We start from the raw sequence: 21,714 nt of genomic DNA on the forward strand, positions 1-21,714 counted from the left end.
GTTTTCCATCAAATTTTGTTAATTTTAAATTTTGTTTTTATTTTATTTAAAACTTTACAGTCATTGTGCTGGAGTTTGCGCCTGAAAACCTACAATACCCGACTAAAAATTCACCGTTTACCTAAATTTATTCGAGAACTGATTTGCAATATTTCGTCAATCGCAAATCGCACCGTAAAAATCAACGAAACAAATTTTATGGCACTTGGATTAAACCGAAATAAATTTTGACGCTTATGTTTTAAACGTTTCATTTTTACATAAAAACTCCGCCGATTTGGTTGAAATCACGACGAACCCCAAGGAATCTGTTTGTCGACAAGCGTGGATAAAAGCTCGACTTGGGGCAGACAGGGCCGAGTAATTGGTCGTCACACAATCCCCGGAGCGGTGAAAGGTGAAGGAACGAGGCCTGGCCTTTCCCATACTCCCAGCGGCTTGGAAGGTTTGAACTGAACGCGGGGCCAAATGCTAAGCGGAGGTAAAGGGGCAGTCAGTGCAGATTGGTGCGTTGTAACTTTGGCCTTGGCTTTACAAGGGTTTATATTTAGAAGGCAATAATGCGACATGATTTAAAAGTATTGCTTTCAATATTTTGAGATAAGTTGCAGCAGGAATTGCAGTACAAAATAGCAAGGGGTTTATCAATTATCTTTTCCATCATACATGCACTATTAAAGAAAAATAAATGCTGTTTAATGAAGATAAGATGATTGCTGAGGGTTAAAAACAAATGATTTTTGGTAGCCAAAATGTTCGATTACAAACAAGACGAGGTTGCATTTATGAATAAATGGATGAATCTTAATTTAAGCAAATCTGTAAGGCTTAAAATTTCAGGCCAGTTGGGTAAAATCATTTTGTGTCTAATATTCCATTTTTAAATGTTTAGGGGCAAAAAGTTTGTTATTAAACGTCTTTGTCACATGGTTCTGCCCTGTTGTATGTCTGTGTTTTTTTTTCACATTTACCACATTAACACAATTAAATAACTCTTGACATTAAAAATCAACAAGCTTTTTTTCTAAAAATTGAGCAAAAAAGTTTCATATCTTTGGTAGTTTTGAAGACTCCTCTTCTGTATTTGCAAGTTTGCATACTGTTTATGGCATGAATTACATCAGATTATTGAATACAGAATATCAATACAGTGAACAACAGAAATCAACCACGGGTACAACGTTGTGCATCACCACTTTCGTGTCCAAACATAGCATGTTTAACCACAACCAACTACAACTTTCAGCAATGCTATTAACACAACAGCAAACTATGACTCTTCACGTTCCGCACCAAGTACAACATGCGAAGGTACTTTCCGAAAACGTTATATGTTGGTTTGCACAGTTTGCACCATTGCAGAGGCGAGACATCAAAGATAAACCAAAAATTATGTCGTTTCGTTTAATTCGTTTCCACGTGACTGCGCAGCTAACTGAATTACACAAACTTTTCTTGAACTGACTCGGGTGAAACTTAATGACCCTATGGCTTGAGCGTTACTCACGGTACTGCCATATACATATATGTGTGTGTAGTTGTACTCTCCACGCAAGTATGTGGTTTCACCAAACTTACGATGTCAAGGTAGAATCTGATACAGTATAGGAGGGGTGGAATAACAGATATTCCAAGATTAAGCACAAGAAGTCCTATCGCTAGTGCGCAAATCCTTAAATACATTACAACACAAGAAACTTACAATCAGTCCGGGCTTACGAAGTTACAAGCCGTTATTTTATGCCAGAATGTAAATCACAGTCACACATATTTGTCTGTGAGGTGTTGTTGTTTGCGACGGTTTTACACCGCAAAGCTGTCGATAGCTGTCACGCTTATGTGAGTTGACATGCTATTCAAACTTTTTCATTCGCTGCCTCAGACTACACTATACATAACCACCCGCTTTCTCCTCAATGGCAGTAAAACCAAAGAGCATTGTTGCTGTACAAAGGATCTGAGGTTACGTTAACTAGCGACATGGGTGCCTGTCCACTTACAACCAGGTAAAACCCAACAAAATGGCCGACGCACGGGGCCGCCACAGGTGTTCTTTGATTTATATGTGCAGAGGTGAAAATTCTGCGCACACGTAATAGAACTGCTGGCAGGGCTGCGCCTTTTTCACAGTGTGCGAGTCCCTCATACGCTAACGCAGACTTGGCAATTGGAGCTGGTGGCTTTGCCTCGCTTAACTTACAACCATATGGAGTATGCGTCGCATTAAAACGCCCTGCAAAGTTTGTCATGAATTGCGACAAAATGATTAAAGCAGAATACTCCGCGTTTAAAATAATTAATGAAGGTTTGCACTCACCGACACGGAATTGTTGCGGCTTCTCTTGCTTGCGTCGAGACATGTCAAATTCGAGGCATGCTGCTCTCCCATTACAATCTGGTCGAAACCAACGCGAGCGCACTTGACTTTACTGCCCAGACCAGAAGGCCGAATTTAAGCCGCCAACATTGTACCACCGACGGCTGCCTCTTCCTCGCTACTCTCTTCAGACCTTTTTGTTCTTCTTCGTTGTGCGATGACCGCGCATAGCCAAGCGCTCCACCGTTTGTTTATTACTCGTGAATGTCCCCTGATGGGTGTGTGCGGTAACGCGGCGCACGCGCCCTTCGAGCTTACGCGTGTGCATTTAAGCCGCCCGGGCCGCAAGTTCAAGTATACAGGGTCTGCCTGCTGCTGATGCTGCTACGTGATGCAAGACGCCGCGCTGTAACACGTCGTTGCAGTGGCCAATGCACTTCAACGTAAACTCAGCTACTCACAGTAGTTATAAAGTGCTGACTGCAATACAAACTTGTTGACATACAGCAGAGATCACGTATTGCAAAACTCATATATAGACCATTATGCGTAATGTTGACACAGCTAAACAGCCAAGCAGACAACTCCAAGTACTACAAGACTTGACAATACCACCACAAAATAAAACACAAATAGATTGTTGGTGGTATTGTTACGTAACATTTGATTGACTGTTTTCAATAGTTATTACGTAACAGTCTCCTTCGAACAAAGATGTTGGTTTGAAAAGATTAATTGATGAAAAGCGACTTGAACGTTTCGGTGGTCACGGGCCGCTAGGCAGAGATTACGCGTGCTTGTGATTGGTCACTAACTAATTTCGTGCCTGGTTGAGGTTGGTGGGCATGTGAATACACTGCAGCAAATTGACTTCTTTGCTCTTTGAACAGCTCAATATCCGTGGTGAAGTAGTTTCACCTGGGAAATTGACTTTTAACACTTGTAAATCCAGTTATGCAAAGAAAAGCTACATTGGGGAACTGCACAGATTAACTTTTTTGACTATGGAACTTGTATTTAAGCTTGCCCATGTGTAGAACTAATAGCAATGACGTTGCGTTATCAGTCAGTCAAAAAAAATTGATTACCGCGCTGTAACTCAACCGTAAACTTAGCGTAAATATGCGTTGCAATCATCCGATTTGTTCAACAAATAAAAAAGCAATGGCAAAAGGCACGGATTTGCCACTTGAAATGAAGCACTCGAATCCCATAACAATACAATACATTCACACGAGATTGGCTCATCAAGAATGATTATCCACACATAGAAATTGAAGCCTTTGTTTGAACATGTAATCAACTGTGAAAGGCAGGGTTATATTCTCATCTAAAAGGAAATGAACGTGATTTTCAATCGTGTTTACTGGTTAACATTTAATGTTCTGTAGGATTAATGTCCAATATAAATCAACGCTTTCAGACTAACAGATGTTTTGTGCTGTCAAGGTAGCTAACAGACATTCGTTTGCTTTCCCATTGGACTCAATGGTGATTGAAATGGCAAAATGGAAATATACAACAAATATTAAAGCAATCTGTTTCATGATGCAATCAATTTGCTTGTCCGTGATGATTTATGGGAGAATCAGAGGCAAAATATTATTTGGGACAATGCGGGGAGATAAAATGCAATAAAAAATATGGTCATTCTCCACAATGCCTGATAAAGAATCCAGTCATCATGTTGCCTTTATTACAACACAAACATGGCAATAAATCTTAAAAACGTCCAAACGTGGTTAGTAGGATTATCCAGTATAAGATTTTATTTTCTTCTACACCTGGATTCCATTTTTATCCACAATGTTGCAACATTTTTATGCCGTAGTAAATATTTCGGCTTGTCGCTCAAGCAATCATTCCTAATAAAGTTTTGCCGAAACACAACTCATGCAAAATGAGATTTATTCCAGTGTCTAAAAGAAAAAGAGAATTGTTCAACATGCTGAACTACTATTCAATTTGTATGTAAATATATCAAACTTAATTTTCACTAAAATACCCAAAAGGCATTGACAGGTCGTGTTTTAAGCCAGAGGAAAGCCATGTTGCTGGATACAGATGGTGATAGTTGTAAGGCTGTTCTGGCGGCAAAATAAGCCTTTGTAGCCAAGTTTGAGGCACTAATGGGGTTAGGTAATATGTTTAGCAATTATTTATCGATCAAGGCGCCAAACTCATATAACAAGTGGAAAACCCCCGGGATTCGTTACCTTGATAGCCAGGGTTCGAATCCCAGTGTGGTAAAAACTACATCTCCAATCACTTTTCTTGTCTTGTGTAATTTCGAGAGCATCCCCTAGCGATCGCTTGTTCTGCCTTAAACTGCAGCGCCGCTTAGCGGCAACAAATTTATTTTATTTTTACCACAAGTATGAAGCAAAGCATTTTGATAGGGTTTGGATGCGGGTGATTGGCAGCATTGGTCAAGCGCTTGGCCCATATACCAAGAAGAAAACCTGATCAGATTCGTGTCCAGGATGTCCTGGGTTCAAGTCCCGGTGTGGTAAAAAAAACATACGCAAACGAATTGGTCACTGAAACATTATTTTTGGTTGCGCTGTCATAACAGGGAGTAGTAAAACGCTTGCATGAAGGTTGGGAATCACAGCTGTAAGAAAGCTACTTTTGCCAAAAATAAGGTTCATTAAGTGTTCATTAAAGTTATATTAAGAAATTTAAGGGTCATGATTCCTTTGCTATTCAGCAGATTCTTTGGAAATTATTTAAATACAATGCATTTCTTTCGCATAAGAATCGTAACTAATGTTATATATACGATTCCTTGTATACATGTTTCCAAAACATTTATTTTTCTTGTCATCGGTTCATGTGTTTCGAAATACACTGTAAGTAATTGGACTGAATAATTAAATCAGGTATTTCCGTGTCTCTCAACCGTTAGTGTTTCGATTCTTATTTGATAGAACAACTTATAAAAACATTTTTACGTTATAAGGCGGCTTCAGAAAACAGATTAATAAAAATAGTATTTCATGAGACGAAAATAGGATTTTCAAACCACAAGAATTCCATGAGAATTGGCAGGTTTTTTAGTTGTGTAAAGGGCGTGTTGTGAGGTAGTGGAGAGCCTTTACTTTATTTTATTTGAACCTAATTCTTAATTTGCTTTTATAGACACTGATGATGCTTTTAACGAAGCGAAATATATATGTCTAATTAAAGAAGACTGAAAGATTTTAACCTGAAACGAGTTTCTTAGGCAGTTGTTACACAAGAAATCCATGTAACAAGTTGCTGTGTTTTTGATAAATTCGACCTAAACGCGGTTATAACGGAATTTGCGAAAATGCGAAACGGTGGAATACAAAAAAATGCATATAAAAACGTACAAAAAACAATTTCAGCGACAAAAACGAACCAGTCCTATTACACGATTTATTTATTTTGTTCCGTTAGACGGCGCTGCTGAGTAGCACAAGAAGAAGGTTTTCCGCACGCGAGTTCGTGGAATGTAAACAAGGTCGCGTTGGGCTTGGAGCGATGCAGGTGACGGGAGGAGGTGCGTGGAAACGGTCGATTCATCAAAAGAATGTTGGTCAGGAGTTAGTTAGGCAGGGGAGAGGATTAAGGCCAAAATATGATAGCATATACTACATACAATATACCACAATACAAAGCAATGGCAGCGAAATTAAGGCGGTCTTTGGGAGTGAAAATGTGAATATATTTGTCAACACTTGCACTTAACGAACGGGGGGGGGCTAGCTGGAAGGTGCTGCGGAATCGTAACTCGGTTTTTTCTTACGCTGCAGTGAAAAGTCTTGGTCTTGGACATAGCATGTAGCCATGAGCTTAAGAATGTTTTCCAAGTTATTTTGTTTGCTGTTGACCTCATGTATTGTCTCTGGATCGCCGTTGGTTGTTTATTCTGACGGTAAGGATCCTATTCTCCGTAAACTCGTGTATTCAAAATAAAAATACTGGTATAAAAGTGACGGTATTAAGGTTTCCTTGCGTTTATCTTCATGACTCACCGCTTCTCAAATATTTTATCGAATTATTCGATCAGTGGTTGTTTGTTGGGTGGCGGTAACACAATCAACAGCTTTGTGCTGATAAAAATGATCATTTTGCCACAAATTAGTCCTTTTCCATCGAACCTCATGGCTCATATAACTTCTAAGCCATAGTCTTGTCAGCTTATGAATGTGTAACATATGCCAACTTTACCACGATATAGGAGGCTTGGCATGCATCTGTTCCTACTGCAATGAAACTGTAACGTTCCTATTTGTTTTCCAGAAATCCATTGTTGCAGATACGCATCACACAACGAAGGATGCCAGGACACGTGTATGCTGGTAAGTTATTCGTCTAGGGTTTATGACTAAACTATCGAATGGAAATATGCGTGTGTGGGTGTAGTTATTCATCTAAGGTTAACGAAGGCGTGTGACGTATGTGTTTGTCTAATATATACTTGTCAAAGTGAAGCCGCAAGCATGTTAACCGCACTATGCACTGCGACACTGCGGTCAGGGTTTACAAGGTAGGCGCCGAAGTGACAAACTGTTTGCAAGTTGACCTGATTAAACTGACGCCCACGTTGCTGCATGTCGGGTGCCTGTGGAAGAACACAAGTGTTTGACGGCGAAGTTAGAACCGACGGCTGGTCGCGACAGATAGCGCTCCATCGATCCATAGCGTCAAACAGACGCGTGCACTTGTTGCGTCACAAGGGCCTGTCTTACAAGATTTGAATGCATCGCTCTCTTTGTCCAATCTTCGCGGCTGCCACACAGATAATGTTGACATTCGAGAATGCGCTTTTGGCAGACCGCGTACAGTGTGACGTAATACATGGAAGTGGGATGGTTTGGGTATCTCACTGACGCAATAATGAGAAGACAATTCTCATTATCATCGTTATATAACTCATCTCTTGTGGGCAAGAAGTTTTTAATTAAATATCGCGTCATCAACCTATTCCAGATTTGGGTATTTTTTAACCAAAAAAAACAGTTTTTCACTATCGATATGATCTGTTATTTTTATTCGTGAATGGGTTCCATAGTTTAGGAAACACGAAGAATTACTTCCCAACTTACAACTATGTGGTTCTTGTGACGAAACTCTTTGTTTTGACAGAAGTCCAACCCCCAGTCTACTGTCCAGTGGTTACATATATGTTGAAGGCAGACCTAAATAACGCTACTTGTTCGTCCTCAGATTTTCAAGACTAAAGATAAAACGTTTCTACAGGAATTGGAAACGCGATTCCCCGTCATTTGCCCCAGGAGCGACCGCCAGTTGGTGAGCGAATTATAAACTCATAACGAACAAGATTTAAAATAACAAATTTGGCGACAGTAAATTGTGTGCAAAGATCATTCGATGTCGTCATAAAAGGCCTTACAGTATAGCGGTTTCGATCTGAGGAAAAGTGCACGTAAAATGAACGGTTATATCCATAAAATTTAAAAGTTGTCGAGCATTGTGCTCATCACGGTTAATGATTATATCGCATCCTTCACAATTGTACAATTCCTCTTGGGCGAAAAAGTGTGCTCATTATTTCGTAAATTACAAACTAAAATACTAAAAATCGAACCGACTACACGTTTGCACGTGCTGTGGAGTGCTTGCAGGTTTGGTAACACGACGATATCTCATTAACGATCTTGTACCTTCGGACGTGGTTTTGAGGTGAACAATCGGTGCCTTAAGTTTCGCGATAACGATATTGAGTTATGAATCATGATGTTGGCTATGGAGTCTATTTATAAGTGGAAAGTCGAACGATATCAATGTCGATATTGTTTTGTGCTTGTTAATAATGATAAGAAATTTTAATAAGGCGTTGCCAAGTTGGAGTGACGACTTTCATGTTGAAGCATTATTAGTTGGGAGTTTTTTATTAATTTCACAGTGTTTCTTCTGGCTAGATCATAATAATCCGAATCATTTTGTTGCATTCAACCCTTTTCTTCTGCATTTAAAGTAGGAATTAGCAGATGTATTGCATCTGAAGTGCTTTATATTCCCTCAGTTCCTGTCAAACTTTTACGATCGAATTACAAACGAAACCTAGCGCCTTAAAATCCGAACTTTACGGTTGAAAATACGTGACGAGATTTGCAACGATAAAATCTTTTAGGTTGTTGAAGGTTCATCACAGACCGCTGTTTCTTTCGTCGTTTCGCGTTAAATTAGTCAGCCTTTGTTTGCATAAATTCGAAACACAGTTTGTGATTCAAAGTTGTATTTCAAAACCTATATAGGCTGGTATAACCATGCAATATCGCATGTATGCAAGTTGTAAATATTGCTGATTTGGAGCGCGTTTGTAGAACATTATGTTTCCGAGGTTAAAACCCGCCGGCTTTAGCACGAGACAAATATATTTCGCTGAAAAAGCATCGCCAGTGTTTATTAACACAACGTAAATAGTGTAAAAACCACACCCAGAGAAAGTTCATCAGCTCTGACTAAGGCTCGTTATTTGGAACGTGTATTTAGCTGCACAGAACACATTTTGTCTTCAAATAGACAACACAAAATTCCAATACGTTTCTCCATACAACGGTTAGCTGTTCGTTTACGCTCAATTAAGGCCAAGGTTGAACCTCACGGGACATTACAGCCACCACTGCGGTAAACCTGGATGCACAGTATAGACCTAGAGGCTGTTTTGATCACTCATTAAACGCAGCCTTTACGGTTATGCTGCATTGCCAACATAGCTGGGTGTGCCGTGACCTCGAAGAAGTCCCTAGGGCCAGAATGGACCACTTTCACCTCATGGGTTTTAATATCCAAGGAAATGGTCGGTTTACAAACTTAACTTGATAATTTAGTGTATTTTCTGTATTTTTTCAATCCTGGTCTTGAATATATTAATATAAATCAATACCTTGCTGCCATAAACTTATAAGTCAATAATGGCAATGCCGCCATTGTTGGGGATACAATTTTTGCGCCTGAACTGAGAAGAACAAATTCGTTTTAACTGGTTGGGTTTGAAAAACAAAGACTTTCATTTAGAAATAATGCGACCGGCAGGTTATCATGGTATGGGTACAGAATCGAATTACCAATAAATGTTTCAAATTAATAAATATCCCGCATCAGTCGTGTGTCTACGAACTGAATTCTCTTGAGTGTCGGTCTTCAAGAGTGCCAAACCAAGAGAATTCTGTCAATAAATGTTTCAAAGACCACAGCAGAGGCGATCCTGGAAGTTCTTGTATGGATGTTGCTATGACAACGCACACATCAAAACATCTTCAAACAGTATTGTTGAGGTTTAATGGATGATATTTGCCAATGTACCGAACTTGTATTTGGAGGCAGATGCGTGTTAATGGTAACGAATACAGGTCTTGCATGGGCTTGCCTCGGTCCGTAACCACACTGCACTTCTGTATTGTCTAAAGCTGGATTTATTCATCGTCAACCGCCTCGCGACGTAGGGATATTGCCGATCCATAACCGCCCACTGATGAGGGCCGAATAGGCAGATATTTATCCAGTTGTCTGCGTCCTCGTTGAGTGTCTGAGATATTGCGTCGTCTCAGGCGCACCCAGGAACGCTTATTCTCGCTAAGGACCCCCATGTGATAGATCTGGTTTTGGAGAAACGGTTGGAGATGCTGCTGCTTTCTCTTGCCTGTTTTGGCCCTGAATCACCATTGGTTGCTTAAGAAAAGAGCTTTCTAATACGCTGGTTGCTTGTCTCGTAAATTTCACTGATTGCTGTTTGATTTCGGTGGAAATTGTTTGATTCGATGACACGTTCCTTTTTGTAGTTGGAGAACATTGTGTTCCTGGTATTTATGAAGTACAAGCGTTGAAATATGCAAATTTTCTGACCATACAAAATCCTCTGTCAAGTTTTTTTGACGAAAACACGCACCCAGTTGTCCACGCCGGTTGCAAAACCTTGCATAGTTAACACCACGATTTCTTCAAACAAATTTTGGATCCCAGCTCGTTTGTCTCAATACGTTTTCTGGTAATTCTCCAATTTGTTGAGAACACTTTTTTGGGAGAAAGCATGTTGGAAAGTTGTTCACCATTTGTCAAGAGGCAGTTTAGAAGAAACGTCGAAAAAGGCTTTTTATTTGCGGCTTTTTGGTCACAATACCTTAATAATCCCCTTTATAAGACCACAATGCAACTTGTTATTCGTGCTGAATAGAAATTGTAGCGAACACGACAAATTGACGATTACTATTGTGACAACATAAAGAACCCAAAACCCAAATTCCATCGTGCCGAAAGCTAGGATATGGCGACAGTGACAATTTTCTGCCCTGTGGACGAATTTTACCCACTGTTGCCGGAGTGGGTATAATAGTGGGGTTTGTGACGACACAATGCGACAGTGAAAGTGGAATTTTCTTTGATGATCCCCGCGAAAGGTCACGCCTCACTAGCGCTGTAAGCACGTGCGCCCACTACGTCATTGCCAATTTTTTGCCGAAAGGGAAAGAATTTGCCATTGTAACAACTTTATTAAGAATCGCCCAATTGTTTTTTTTGCCACGAAGTGTGTATTTCGGGCTCTGCCTTCGTCAAACTAAAAAATCAAAATAGGATTTGGTTGATAAAATCCCGGCATCACTATTAAATGCTGATTATTCAGAGTGTGATTGGGACGATTTCTGTTCTACGGTTGCCATAACAACGCACACATATTAAAATTTTCTCAGTTCAATTTGATCAAAGCGACTTTTTGCGACTGTTGGTTGAATTCGCAACACAATAAAAACACAGGATCAGCACAGAAACAAATGAAGTCCAGTTAAGTAGCTGTGTAGTATGTTGGTCTTGTTGTTATAATACAGGGATAGAATGGAAAATGATTCCCGGAATCGTTTAACAGAATTCCCCCCGCAATATAAGTTTCTTTACATCGAAAATGAACTGAACAAAACCACATGAAGCAAAAAAAGCACAAAATTTTGCCAGGCCAGAATTTGGCCCAAAACCGCCGAAACCGGTTACAATGTTGTTCACAGTAGGGGATCGCCCTGTTGTTGTTTTTGCTTCACGATAGGGCCATTGATGACGGACAATGGTGTGTTCCTATTTTGCAACAAGCACACCCGAATGCGGCGTTTATCTAAGGCTATTGTAACGTCACAATGTCCGGCTTCGAGCGATATTTGCTTTGCGAATAATGTTAGTTGTCGGTACGTGCACGTTCCACAGTGCGACCGGGTTACAGAAGATTGTGGGGGGTAGTTTGTGTCTCTGTCCGGTCGTTTAGGAACATCCGGCCTTGTTTTATCTTTGAAGGATCATTAGGCCAATCGGGGTCACCAAATGTTTGTATAACCTAGCAACCAAGTGATAGCCGCGCTTGCGGGGACAAGAAAATTATGCAAACCTAACAACCCAAGGCAAAAAACTCTAGTAACACAAAAACCAGTATTGTTACGTCATTTTAATGCAATATTATGTCGTCATAAAGTCCTGTTTGGAAAATATTGTTACCAAATAAATAGATCGAAGCCAATTGATGAATATGAGACTCAGATTATCCTAAAATAACCCTTTTTTATTTGTTTCGCAGAGAAATCTTTGGACATGCCTGGACCAACCAAACAGTGAGTACCAAAATGCATGGAGTTATATCGTCACAGAACACACTCCTTACGTAACAATCAACTAACAATACATTCTTCGAATCCATCAGGGACAACCTAGCCCTGTTTAGACCTTAAACAAACCATGTGAAATGTAACTAACTTATTGGTTGACTTGTTTCAAACAGCAAATTTTGTGGGTTTGTTCCAAGAAAACACATTTTCGCGCTTACATGTTGGAGTTACGCTATTGGTTTGGATTGCTGGGCGGCGTGTGCTGGATTGAAAACTCGACCACAATAACAACTCCCACAACCCACAGAGCGCTAACGAGATGGCATGAGTTAATAAATTACTAAGCAGATATATTACGTTCGCTTGTTTGAAATATTAATGTGAAAACAAAATGCAACAAGTACGTTTATCTTATTAAAATACATGGTGTTAGCTGCTGTATTTTGACACCACTTTTGCTATGTTTCGTCGAGGTTTGTAACAAACACAACGATTCTAGAACTAAACCGCTGTCGAATTGCGGTTTTGTCCTTCCCAGCATAGTGGTCCCACAGCCGGTTAATTACCAACTGGAAACTCTGAAACTCGTTACAAAAAATATCAGATTTCATCTGTTGCAATTCACCCGTGACTCGAACACTCAAACGCGACCACGTTGTTTCTGCTCTGAGATTGGCAGCATGCAAAAACAGGTGGCATTGGAACCGATAAAACCATAAGGATTATCGTGTCATGCGCCTATGTGAAGGTGCTAGCATGGACAAAACATTAAACAACCTGCGAAGAAATAATCTAACTCTCAAACGATTTGGTGTCGAAACAAAAACAGTAAAACCTCATCGTTTAAACATGAAACTATAATGACTTTGTTTTTGCTCCAAGGTTCTGGTTCTTACATTGTCACAAACCCGTGGCTTGTTGCTCGGGTGTTACTGCCGTCGAGAGTTGTCGCACGTCACTATAACCAGGGTAACCATAGATATGAACAGATAGAACTGAAAACGACCCGCACTACGCCATATTGCTAATAATCTGTATGTTATAGACAAATATATTAATGTTTACATATGGCATAGATCACCAACTGACAACTTTGATCGGTCTTGGAGTCGTGGCACTAAAATTCTAGCAAAAAGTGATTGATAGGACTGACCTATTGCACAATTATCCAAGACAATACTGAATACTGATGACGTAGCATAGGCGAAATAAACATATTCTCTAAAGTGCAGTAGCTTGGAGGATTGGGCCATATTGTAGGTTAGTCCCAGTAATCACTTTATGGACAAATAAGCTCGTTTGAGGGCAAAAAGTAAGAAAAACTAAAGCACGCTAATCCTTAATATGCAAAAACCATAGAAATTAGCACCGTATGTTATTCCTGACAAAACCAGGCTTGTGCAAGCTTGGTGGTAGGTTAATAACCTGTAGCTGCGACGCGCCAAGATCCCGCAAATCCTATTTCATGCCATTGTGGTTCGAAGTGTTGCAAAATATGGGATCATAGCGCGAAATTATCCAAGCGTATCGCCGCCAAAACAAGCTGAGTCCTCACAGTGGAGACTTTACTAAACAGAAATGTCAAATTTTTGTTTACCAAATAACGCCTGGAGCGCAAAATAACACCCCCAGGTATGACGTGCGAATGATAAAAGGCACCAATTAGAGATGGTATTGCTACTAATGCGAGTATTAATTTGCTGAGGATGGACGGGTGGTTGTGAATGCCTAGCGCCGTGCGCGCCGACACAGAATAATTTGTTTGTTGTTTTGCCGCACCCCCGTGGTCCTTGCGGGCCCCTAATGTATCCATACGGCGTCATTGGGGCCTGAAGCGAGTCGTTTCCGCGCCTGGATTGTTGTCCCTGGGCCGTGGAGAGACCATGGGCCCCGGCGGCGTCGGCGGCTTCAGCTTTGGGTCCTGAGACATGCTTTTATATCGTCACGGCCAAGATTTTTCGTCAAATTTCTGGTCCTTCTGGGGGTGAAGTTCGCGATATTATCGACAATTAAAAACCAAAATGACTTTTCGGTTGCATTGGAAAGAGATTAAAATATGACTTGGTTTCAATTCATTCGCTTGGGGTTTGCGAAACACGCGAATCTTCACTTAGTAAAGCACTTGCGACCGATAACATACACAGGAAGATTCTTTGAGATTTTGAAACTTAACCCTAGCTTTCAGTTTGTGGCTATAATTCACACAAAACTTATGATAAACATTTGTTCCTTGTAATGTTAATCCAAAGTAATTAACGTTATTTGCTTTGATCTAAATTAAAGCTCAAAATTTTAAGAGGGATTCAAATCACATACAACCAGAGATACAACGTAGAGCCTTTCAAAATCATTCGCTTTAAGTATTTTACAACCAAGTCTTAATAGCTTTGTGACAAACACGAAAATCTTTAACACATTTTCATTGGCAAGAGCTGTGAAACGCGACTTTGATCGTTGCAAACCGAGCGACACAAATTCCCTGTTCCACCCGCCTTTCATCGCTCAGCTTCCGCTATGAGAGTTCGAATTCAACAATCGGATGAATAGGATTTGTTGGTCAAGTTGTCACAAATATTCGCCCTAATTCGAGGATGTCCGGAAATTGAGTCGAAAACCCAGAAAAAAAAGCAAAATTGTTATTCCCGTTTTGCGCGATGGCGAGATTGCGTTGTTGCGTAATAATGACAACAGAACTTTTTACCAAATACGCTAAGTTGAATTGAAGGCATCTGTGATCCCAATGTTAAATAAATCTTGTTTGTTTTGTCTAAAATTTGTTTTGATGTTTTGATAAAGATACTCTACATGACAGAATTTATCGGCCAGACTCCGATATTTTTAAATTGGATTTTTTGCTGATTGCGGATAGCGGTAAAGTTTGTGCTGAGCAGCGCAGCGCGAATTGGACCCTTGGGCTGAACAAGTCAAGTTCACCGTCACTCAGTTCGCAAAAATATGCAATCCCGAAAACGTCACGGATGAGCGAAGCGGTAACAAGTTTGTGTAATTTGAAACGGCAAAACTCTAAACTTCGGCATTTTTTGACCGTCTAAGCTGCGGGGACAGCCTCGCGTTGTCAACCCCATACACCTGCTCTGTGACACTGCAAACAAACGTTGTGATGGGTTTGTCGTGTTTTCAAATCCCGTCCTATACCGTATACGGAGGTGTTTGTACTCTTGCCAGAAGAGCTATAGGTCAAACCTGGGGGCATTTCTCGTTTTTGTGAGCGGGTCTTTCGAGAATGACAGTTGTTTTGTTTTATGTTTTTTTGTGATTCAAGTTAAATGTTAATACTTTGTTGCGCAATTTCGTAAAAAAATAGAAATAGTTTCGTTTCCTTCCACTTTGCAGCGCCGCAAAAAGTGTAAAAATGAAAGACATTTTAAACGCGACGAAAATCTGAATCTCGTCCGAGCGAAACGAATCAGCGAATAATCGATCATCACAAAACATTCGAACCCCAGCTTCAACGCGCGCGTCCGTGCCCACCGTCTGTCACTCAATGCCTAACAGTGCCGGTATATAATTCACTCGGGGCGTTCGTCTCTGTCGTTTCCCGACCAAAATCGCGGTGAGCTTCGGCCCGGAGGCATCTCGCCGCTTAATTTGTCAACACACCAACTATCAACATTTACACCTCGTCAATCGCTCTAAGCTATATTAACTACGATTGGAATTCGAATTTTTGAGCGCGCGAGTCGTCCGTACATCCAGGTACAATACACCCTAGTGTGGAACTTTGCCTTTGATGTTGAGCGGGGGTTGTTAATGAAACGGGGGGAGGATTGGGGGGATAATCAAGTTGGCTATTGTCCCGTAAATTCCTCCGCCAAGGCGACTTCAAAAAATGCGGCATAACTGCCAACGTCACAACAACGTATTGAAATCTTTTGTAAGATTCGCTGTTTTTCGTGAGGCTGAAGCTCATTTAACACGTGGCTCTCGATTAGGCGAAACTAGCTTACATAGATACCAACTCCAAAAAATAGTCTATTCTATTCAAAACCTATTTTTACACCTGGTAAAGCAAGGGAAAGGCTGGTGTTTTTCACAAGAAACTAACAATACAGTCTATATCAAGAGTGCCGATTTACCAGAAAAGGGCAGTTTAGTGACGTAAGACTGTTTAATCTGATGAAGTAACGTGCAGGCCTTGGTAGAGAAAAGTGCTGTAGTTGTCTTAACTTTTTGTAAAAGCGTGCCCTGCCCACACGAGGGTTTCTATTTGTCAAGTTTAAGTTTGTCTCCTGAACTTCGCAGACGAAGCCATAACACGTCAGAGTCAAGTTGTCATCACTCGACCATTAGCGGCCTTAAATAGGTTTACGACACTCCCAAAACTCTACAAAGGATTCTGGAATAACTGAAACAACTGAGGTCACGCACCATTTAGCCAACCTGTCAGATTCCTGGTTGCCCTCCAGAGGTCCCTTTGTTAAACGTTTTCTTTTCATGTCGTCGTTTCGGGACGATTTGATACCCATTTACCGGTTGCGAGTAGGCCGTTAGATGGCGCAAGAGGTGCAATTGTAAATACGGAACTGCTGGGTGGTTGTGACGTCACAGATTATAGAGCCAGGCGAAAGGTTGGTCGTAATTTTTGCGAACAGAGACTATTTGTGCAACAGATACAGGGCACTGGCAACAATATGATACAATGACAAATAAAGCACATTACAACAGAATCTTTACATGGCACAAAGATCATAGCGTTTCCAGTTTGGGTTTATTTGAGTGATAATAATAGCAGCTTTAATCTATGGATGTCAAGTATTTCGTCTTACACAATGAGCCAACAGTTTCAGAAAATATATTGTGGTGCTTAGACTGCCCAAATATTGTCGGGTGACACCAAGTTCAACATAGCTCAGAAATTTATGATTTTAAAACAATAACTTAACACAACTGTAAACAGAACTCGCTTCAGACACACGTCTCTCAAAAACAAATAAAAGATTTATTATTAATGCCACCATGACCGTTCTTCTGGCTCGTTGACAGCCTGGTGATGGCATTGCATCTATTTCCGCCTCCTTAAATCCGCTGGGAGAAAGTTAATGCATCAACTGTTGATTGACGGACTTGTTTGCGGAGGCGGGAGTCATTGTGTGAAAGATTGCGTTTATGACGCGACAATGCTCCCTCCCGGGGACGATTTGGTCACAGAAGTTTGGTTGGTGAAAATTAATGATCGACGTATTTTAGGATTTTCGAAATTCGGAAAATTCAGAACAGCTCATTTGTTTGTTTTTTTCTGAAAACGTGTTAAATCGACTTGCCGAAAAAAATACTGAAGTAATTTTAAGATAATTCTTTGTTTCAAAATTGGGGTAAAATGACAAACAATCCCGGAATAAACATTTCCCAAACAAAGAACATTCCGTCGCCGTTATTCAGAAAAAAATATCCAGGCCTAAGACGGCCTTCATGTGGCTTAAGTTAAAGCAACATGAAAATGGAATCGCCCAAAAAATGCGCATTTGTAAATCGCCCGTCCAACCACATAAGAGCGAAATCGACCATTATTTTAACGAGGCGATTTCCTATGAGATTGACTCTGCAAGGTCGCTGCCCAAACCGACCAGTTCCACGTTTTCTGGCAAGATCGCGACAGACAAGGGTTCGTTCGACGCCCTTTATTTATTTATTCAATCATTTTCCCGCCCCTGGCCCGCCGATGCGACGGCTATTACCGATGAGCACGCCTAGTGAATGTCAAGGTGATCTAGGTAATTGTGCCATTATCGACTGCCACAGGTTCGAAGCCATAAGATGCGTCATCCATCTAGTGGTGGTGATGTTTGTGTGCTGGCTGAGATGAACAGATCCAACGAGAAGTTTTGTTAACACTCTGCTCATCGCGGGCCTGGACGTGCCTCCAGTTGTATAGGTCTGAATTTCTCATAGTTTTTATTCGAGATTTGTGCGTTTTGTGAGGTTGGTTTTCATGTTGACTGATTTCAAGGGTAAAGGAGATGTAGCTTTGTTACGTTTATATGTTATTTGATGTCTTACGAATCTACACAGTGCACATGGCTTTGGAAAAGTCACGAAAGCAGCTTATGTGCCAATGTTGTGTTTGTTATGACACAAAGGCATCATGATTGCGGAAGTTTTGTAAATTTATGTTCATACAGGTTTGATAGAAACATTTTTTTGTGAAATATTCCGTCGTATTTGGCTTGTTAAAACCACGTGATCACGTGAACCAATGAGAAACGTCGAGTCCTTTCGACCGGGCGAATCCAGGCGTTAATTCTAAAACTCTGTTTCATCGTCACTTGTTTAACTTCATCAGCTGTGGGGAAAATGCAAGCATTCAGCACAGGGGCGATAGTTGCCAGCTGCAGAGTGAAGAAGTTACTTGCGAGCAATTAGTAAGTTTACGTTGTGCGGTATCGGGCTTTGGATCGTCGTGATGAGGTACAAGTTGGTTTGCTTGTGAAACTCTTGACTTGTGAGCAGGATAACAAATCGACCTCATCAAGCTCTGTCACAATTTAAACACCCTTTGTAGATCGATGGGATGCTGATGTCATGTCAAGCGGCTCAGAGATAAGCTTTGCATTGTGACAAGGTTTTGGCTGTTTCGTTTACAACAGGTGTTACGTTGGTCGCTAAGTAACCAATTTCGGCAAATTTTTAAGCTTGTGTTGAGAGCAACCTTTGTTGTTTCTCGCATCTATCGCGATACCGAAATTATATATCGCGATATTGAAAGCAAGCGGGCAGCGCCTGGTTTTCACAACTTTTAATTTACGCAATGGTAGAAATTTTTGGGGAAACTTAAAGTACTTTTTTTGCATCACCGACGCGCGGAAATGTGTTGAATTAACTGGATAACATCACCATGCAACTAACACTTTGTTTGAATTTCTGTTTTATTGAAATAAGTAAATATTTTTGGCAGTATTCCGGAAACATTTTCCAACAACCGTATACGAAAGAACATTGGCTTATGTGAAAGAGAACAAACAGATTCCATACCAAGCGTGCAGTTTGTAATGAAGCATTTGCACCGAATCAAATGCGGCAAACCTTACAAAAATACCCTAAATCAACAGAGGAAATCATTAGCGTGGGCCTTAACTTTGTTCCACCATCCGCTTGTGGGGGGGAATTACGTCCAGTGCGGCTTAATCTAATTCCTGAGGCCGTGAATGGGCTCCGGTAATTCGACATAATTTCTACATCGAATGAGCGCTGTGCCCCGGGGCCACAACATCCGGCCTCGTGGGGCGTTCGGGCCCATTGGGGTCCGCTCGATCGCGGCCGCCTAATTGCCCCCGGGTCTTTCGGGCGCGCGAGTCAACTATGCGCAATTCTAGAACTTGTGTTGGCGCGGTTTCCTGAAGTTGGAGCCAAACGTGCGAAGTCGGATTGTCGCGAATCACTCACAGCATATGGAGGTCAAACTGGCGTGACAATCATAACTCCATGCATGAGCGTAGGGCGCGCGAAACCCATTGTTACGTCAGGGCAGGAGCGAGCATTAACTCGATGTTTGTGTCACGGGAATGGAAACAAAAGCAACTCGAAGTTGACAGATGGATAGATCCTTTCTCGTCATAACCCGCGTTTATCGGTCGTAGATTGTTGCTCCAATGGATCTGTAGGTTCGGATAGTAGGATAACGTGTCCGGAGTTCAGCTGCAATCACAAACACGTTGCAGATCGCAGTGTGGTTATGATGGCGTGAAGAAAGTAACCTCCGTGTCGGTTGCAAAGTAGAGAAGTTATCTGGACTACGTTGAGAACTAGCTAAGGAATATACGGCGATTCGAGAGGGCAGTTTAGGCCAGAGTATGGAGAAAGGCAAGAGAATTAGATCTAGGTTGTGCTGTCGAGCTTTGACAAGAAAACTATTGTTCAGCTGCGATTTGTAGAAAAGTAATCAGGTCTGCTTTGTTGAATCCTGATGTCCATATTTAAAGCTATCAATTTAAAAAGTGCATTTTTCGCTATTCCATAGCGATTTCGGCAATATTTGCACCCAAGTTGAAAGGATTTTATGAACAAATTGTGGCTGGTTATCAGTTTCGTCAATCGACCGACGTTTCGTCAAAAATAATCGCGATTTAACGCCATCTACCGGCAATTTGCACGCATCCCTAAATAACTCGGCGCCAACAATGGAGGAATTATTTTCATTTCCGTGTTGCTGCCTGTTTATCACCTGTGTTCGTCATTGTTCGCTCATTGTGACGAAAACAATGGCGGTGACGTCGGGCGCCAGGACCCTTGCGCGCGCGACATTCGTGTTTATTTTGCAATTGTTTCGTCACAAAACGATCGGTGGATGGGGTCGGGTTGAACTACCTTTGACATGTCGATGGGGGGAGGGGGCGAGCGTTTGTGTCGGTCGCGGAAATACAACAAAAGCGCGATGTTTCGCGTTACGAGGTTCGAAAATTCGTGGGAAATGATAAGGAAACCGCGTAGCGGGAGGTTGTGAATGCACCAACACATACAACATGCGTCGTATCAGCAGAGGTAGCGGTCGTATATCGAATTTGCCCACCTGTTATGGTCGGAGATGTTTGGTCAGCGAGTCAGCCTTAAGAAAACCTTTCGCACCTGTAATCACGTCACGCTCTGATGCCCATCACATAGCCGGGCTCGAATCGCGATGAATATTTAATACAAGAAGTCGCGCGCGTTTTCGAGACAATGCGAGTTGGAACGTTTATAAACAGGTCGCGCGACTTGCGAGGCTCGCGGCGTTGCTCTGAAATCGAACGTCGCATAATCTGCGTGGAGTTTATAAACTTCTCGATCTTCTACCCCTAGGGAGATCGCTGCGTTCGTCTGCTATCCGCTTCGACGTCCGGTGTTGTTCCTTCGCCAGTAGCGGGCTAGGATGTTTCTTTGTAGACTGTACAGTCTCAGTTGCCAAGTTCTAAAAGAAGATTACAAAGGGGAAATGGATGAAAACTTACGAAATAAGTTGTATGAGTTTGGTCGTTTCAGAACCCTTTGCACGAAGATGTAGCGAAATCAGTGGAATGTATGTAGTTGGTGGATAGTGCAAACGTATTTTGTTGAAGGTTTTTGTGTTAAAATCGCGTCTCTCGTCACGAGTTTAAAGCGATAAATTATGGACGACTATTTTGTCAGATATTATCGGCGCCCATTTTTTGTCGCTTTGTCGAATCGATTCCATTTTCGTCGCCGATCAGCAGTTTTGGAGTTCATGAAATGATTAAATCCCCATGGAGAAAGAGGCATCAATGATATCTGTATTTACCGTAAAGCCAGCTGTCAGCACTCGAAGGCGGCAAGAATAAAACGGGCCCCAATTCAGCTGCGCCAGAGCTAAGTGCAAAGGCCAGTAGCCGAGTGACGAGGAAAACTTGATTACGTTTCCAGCATCTTGTCATCGAACACCATTTGCAACGTCATGACTCCGGCAAGCTAGACGAAGGACGCCCGATGCATTCGTATCAAATCGCACGGCTGCGCTCGACGCCGTTGGCAGGTCTACCTCAAAAGGGGTTTAAGCGGAAGGCAGTTTGCAATTAACGGCAACGAAATTAGAATTAGTTGTAACTCATATAATCGATGGAAGGTCGCTTTTATTCCAGTTTTTCTGTCGGTTTTAACTTTATGCAGAAAAATTGGTTCGTTCGTCCGTCAATTTCGCCTGAAAAAATTGGATTTCAATTTGGCCCCGATTTTGTGTTTGAATCGAGCACGGGGAAATCGTTTGCAGATGTTTCATTCTATTCATTAAACAATCGACAGTTAATTAGACGAGCGGCGCACAATACTAACCGCCAACATCTGATATTATGGAGCGACAGAGCGGGGTAGAATTCT

The 21,714-nt window shown here is 41.4% G+C and overlaps 2 protein-coding genes across 2 annotated transcripts in view; one reads left to right on the forward strand and one right to left on the reverse strand.

Annotated features, from left to right (window-relative positions):
• Window positions 1-2,535, reverse strand: part of LOC145913188 (uncharacterized) — a 33,221-nt gene extending 30,686 nt beyond the window's left edge. The window contains exon 1 of the mRNA XM_083000757.1: window positions 2,318-2,535. Coding sequence (XP_082856883.1) covers window positions 2,318-2,360 — 43 coding nt within the window. The 5' untranslated portion in view covers window positions 2,361-2,535. The remainder of the gene's footprint in view (window positions 1-2,317) is intronic.
• Window positions 2,536-6,094: 3,559 nt separating this feature from the next.
• LOC145913217 (reversion-inducing cysteine-rich protein with Kazal motifs-like) overlaps window positions 6,095-21,714 on the forward strand; it is a 34,632-nt gene continuing 19,012 nt past the window's right edge. Inside the window, exons 1-4 of the mRNA XM_083000795.1 lie at window positions 6,095-6,218; window positions 6,587-6,645; window positions 7,514-7,597; window positions 11,865-11,898. Coding sequence (XP_082856921.1) covers window positions 6,131-6,218; window positions 6,587-6,645; window positions 7,514-7,597; window positions 11,865-11,898 — 265 coding nt within the window. The 5' untranslated portion in view covers window positions 6,095-6,130. The remainder of the gene's footprint in view (window positions 6,219-6,586; window positions 6,646-7,513; window positions 7,598-11,864; window positions 11,899-21,714) is intronic.

Source organism: Ascidia mentula, chromosome 9 (assembly GCF_947561715.1).
Source record: "Ascidia mentula chromosome 9, kaAscMent1.1, whole genome shotgun sequence".
In the NCBI taxonomy this organism is placed as follows: domain Eukaryota; kingdom Metazoa; phylum Chordata; class Ascidiacea; order Phlebobranchia; family Ascidiidae; genus Ascidia; species Ascidia mentula.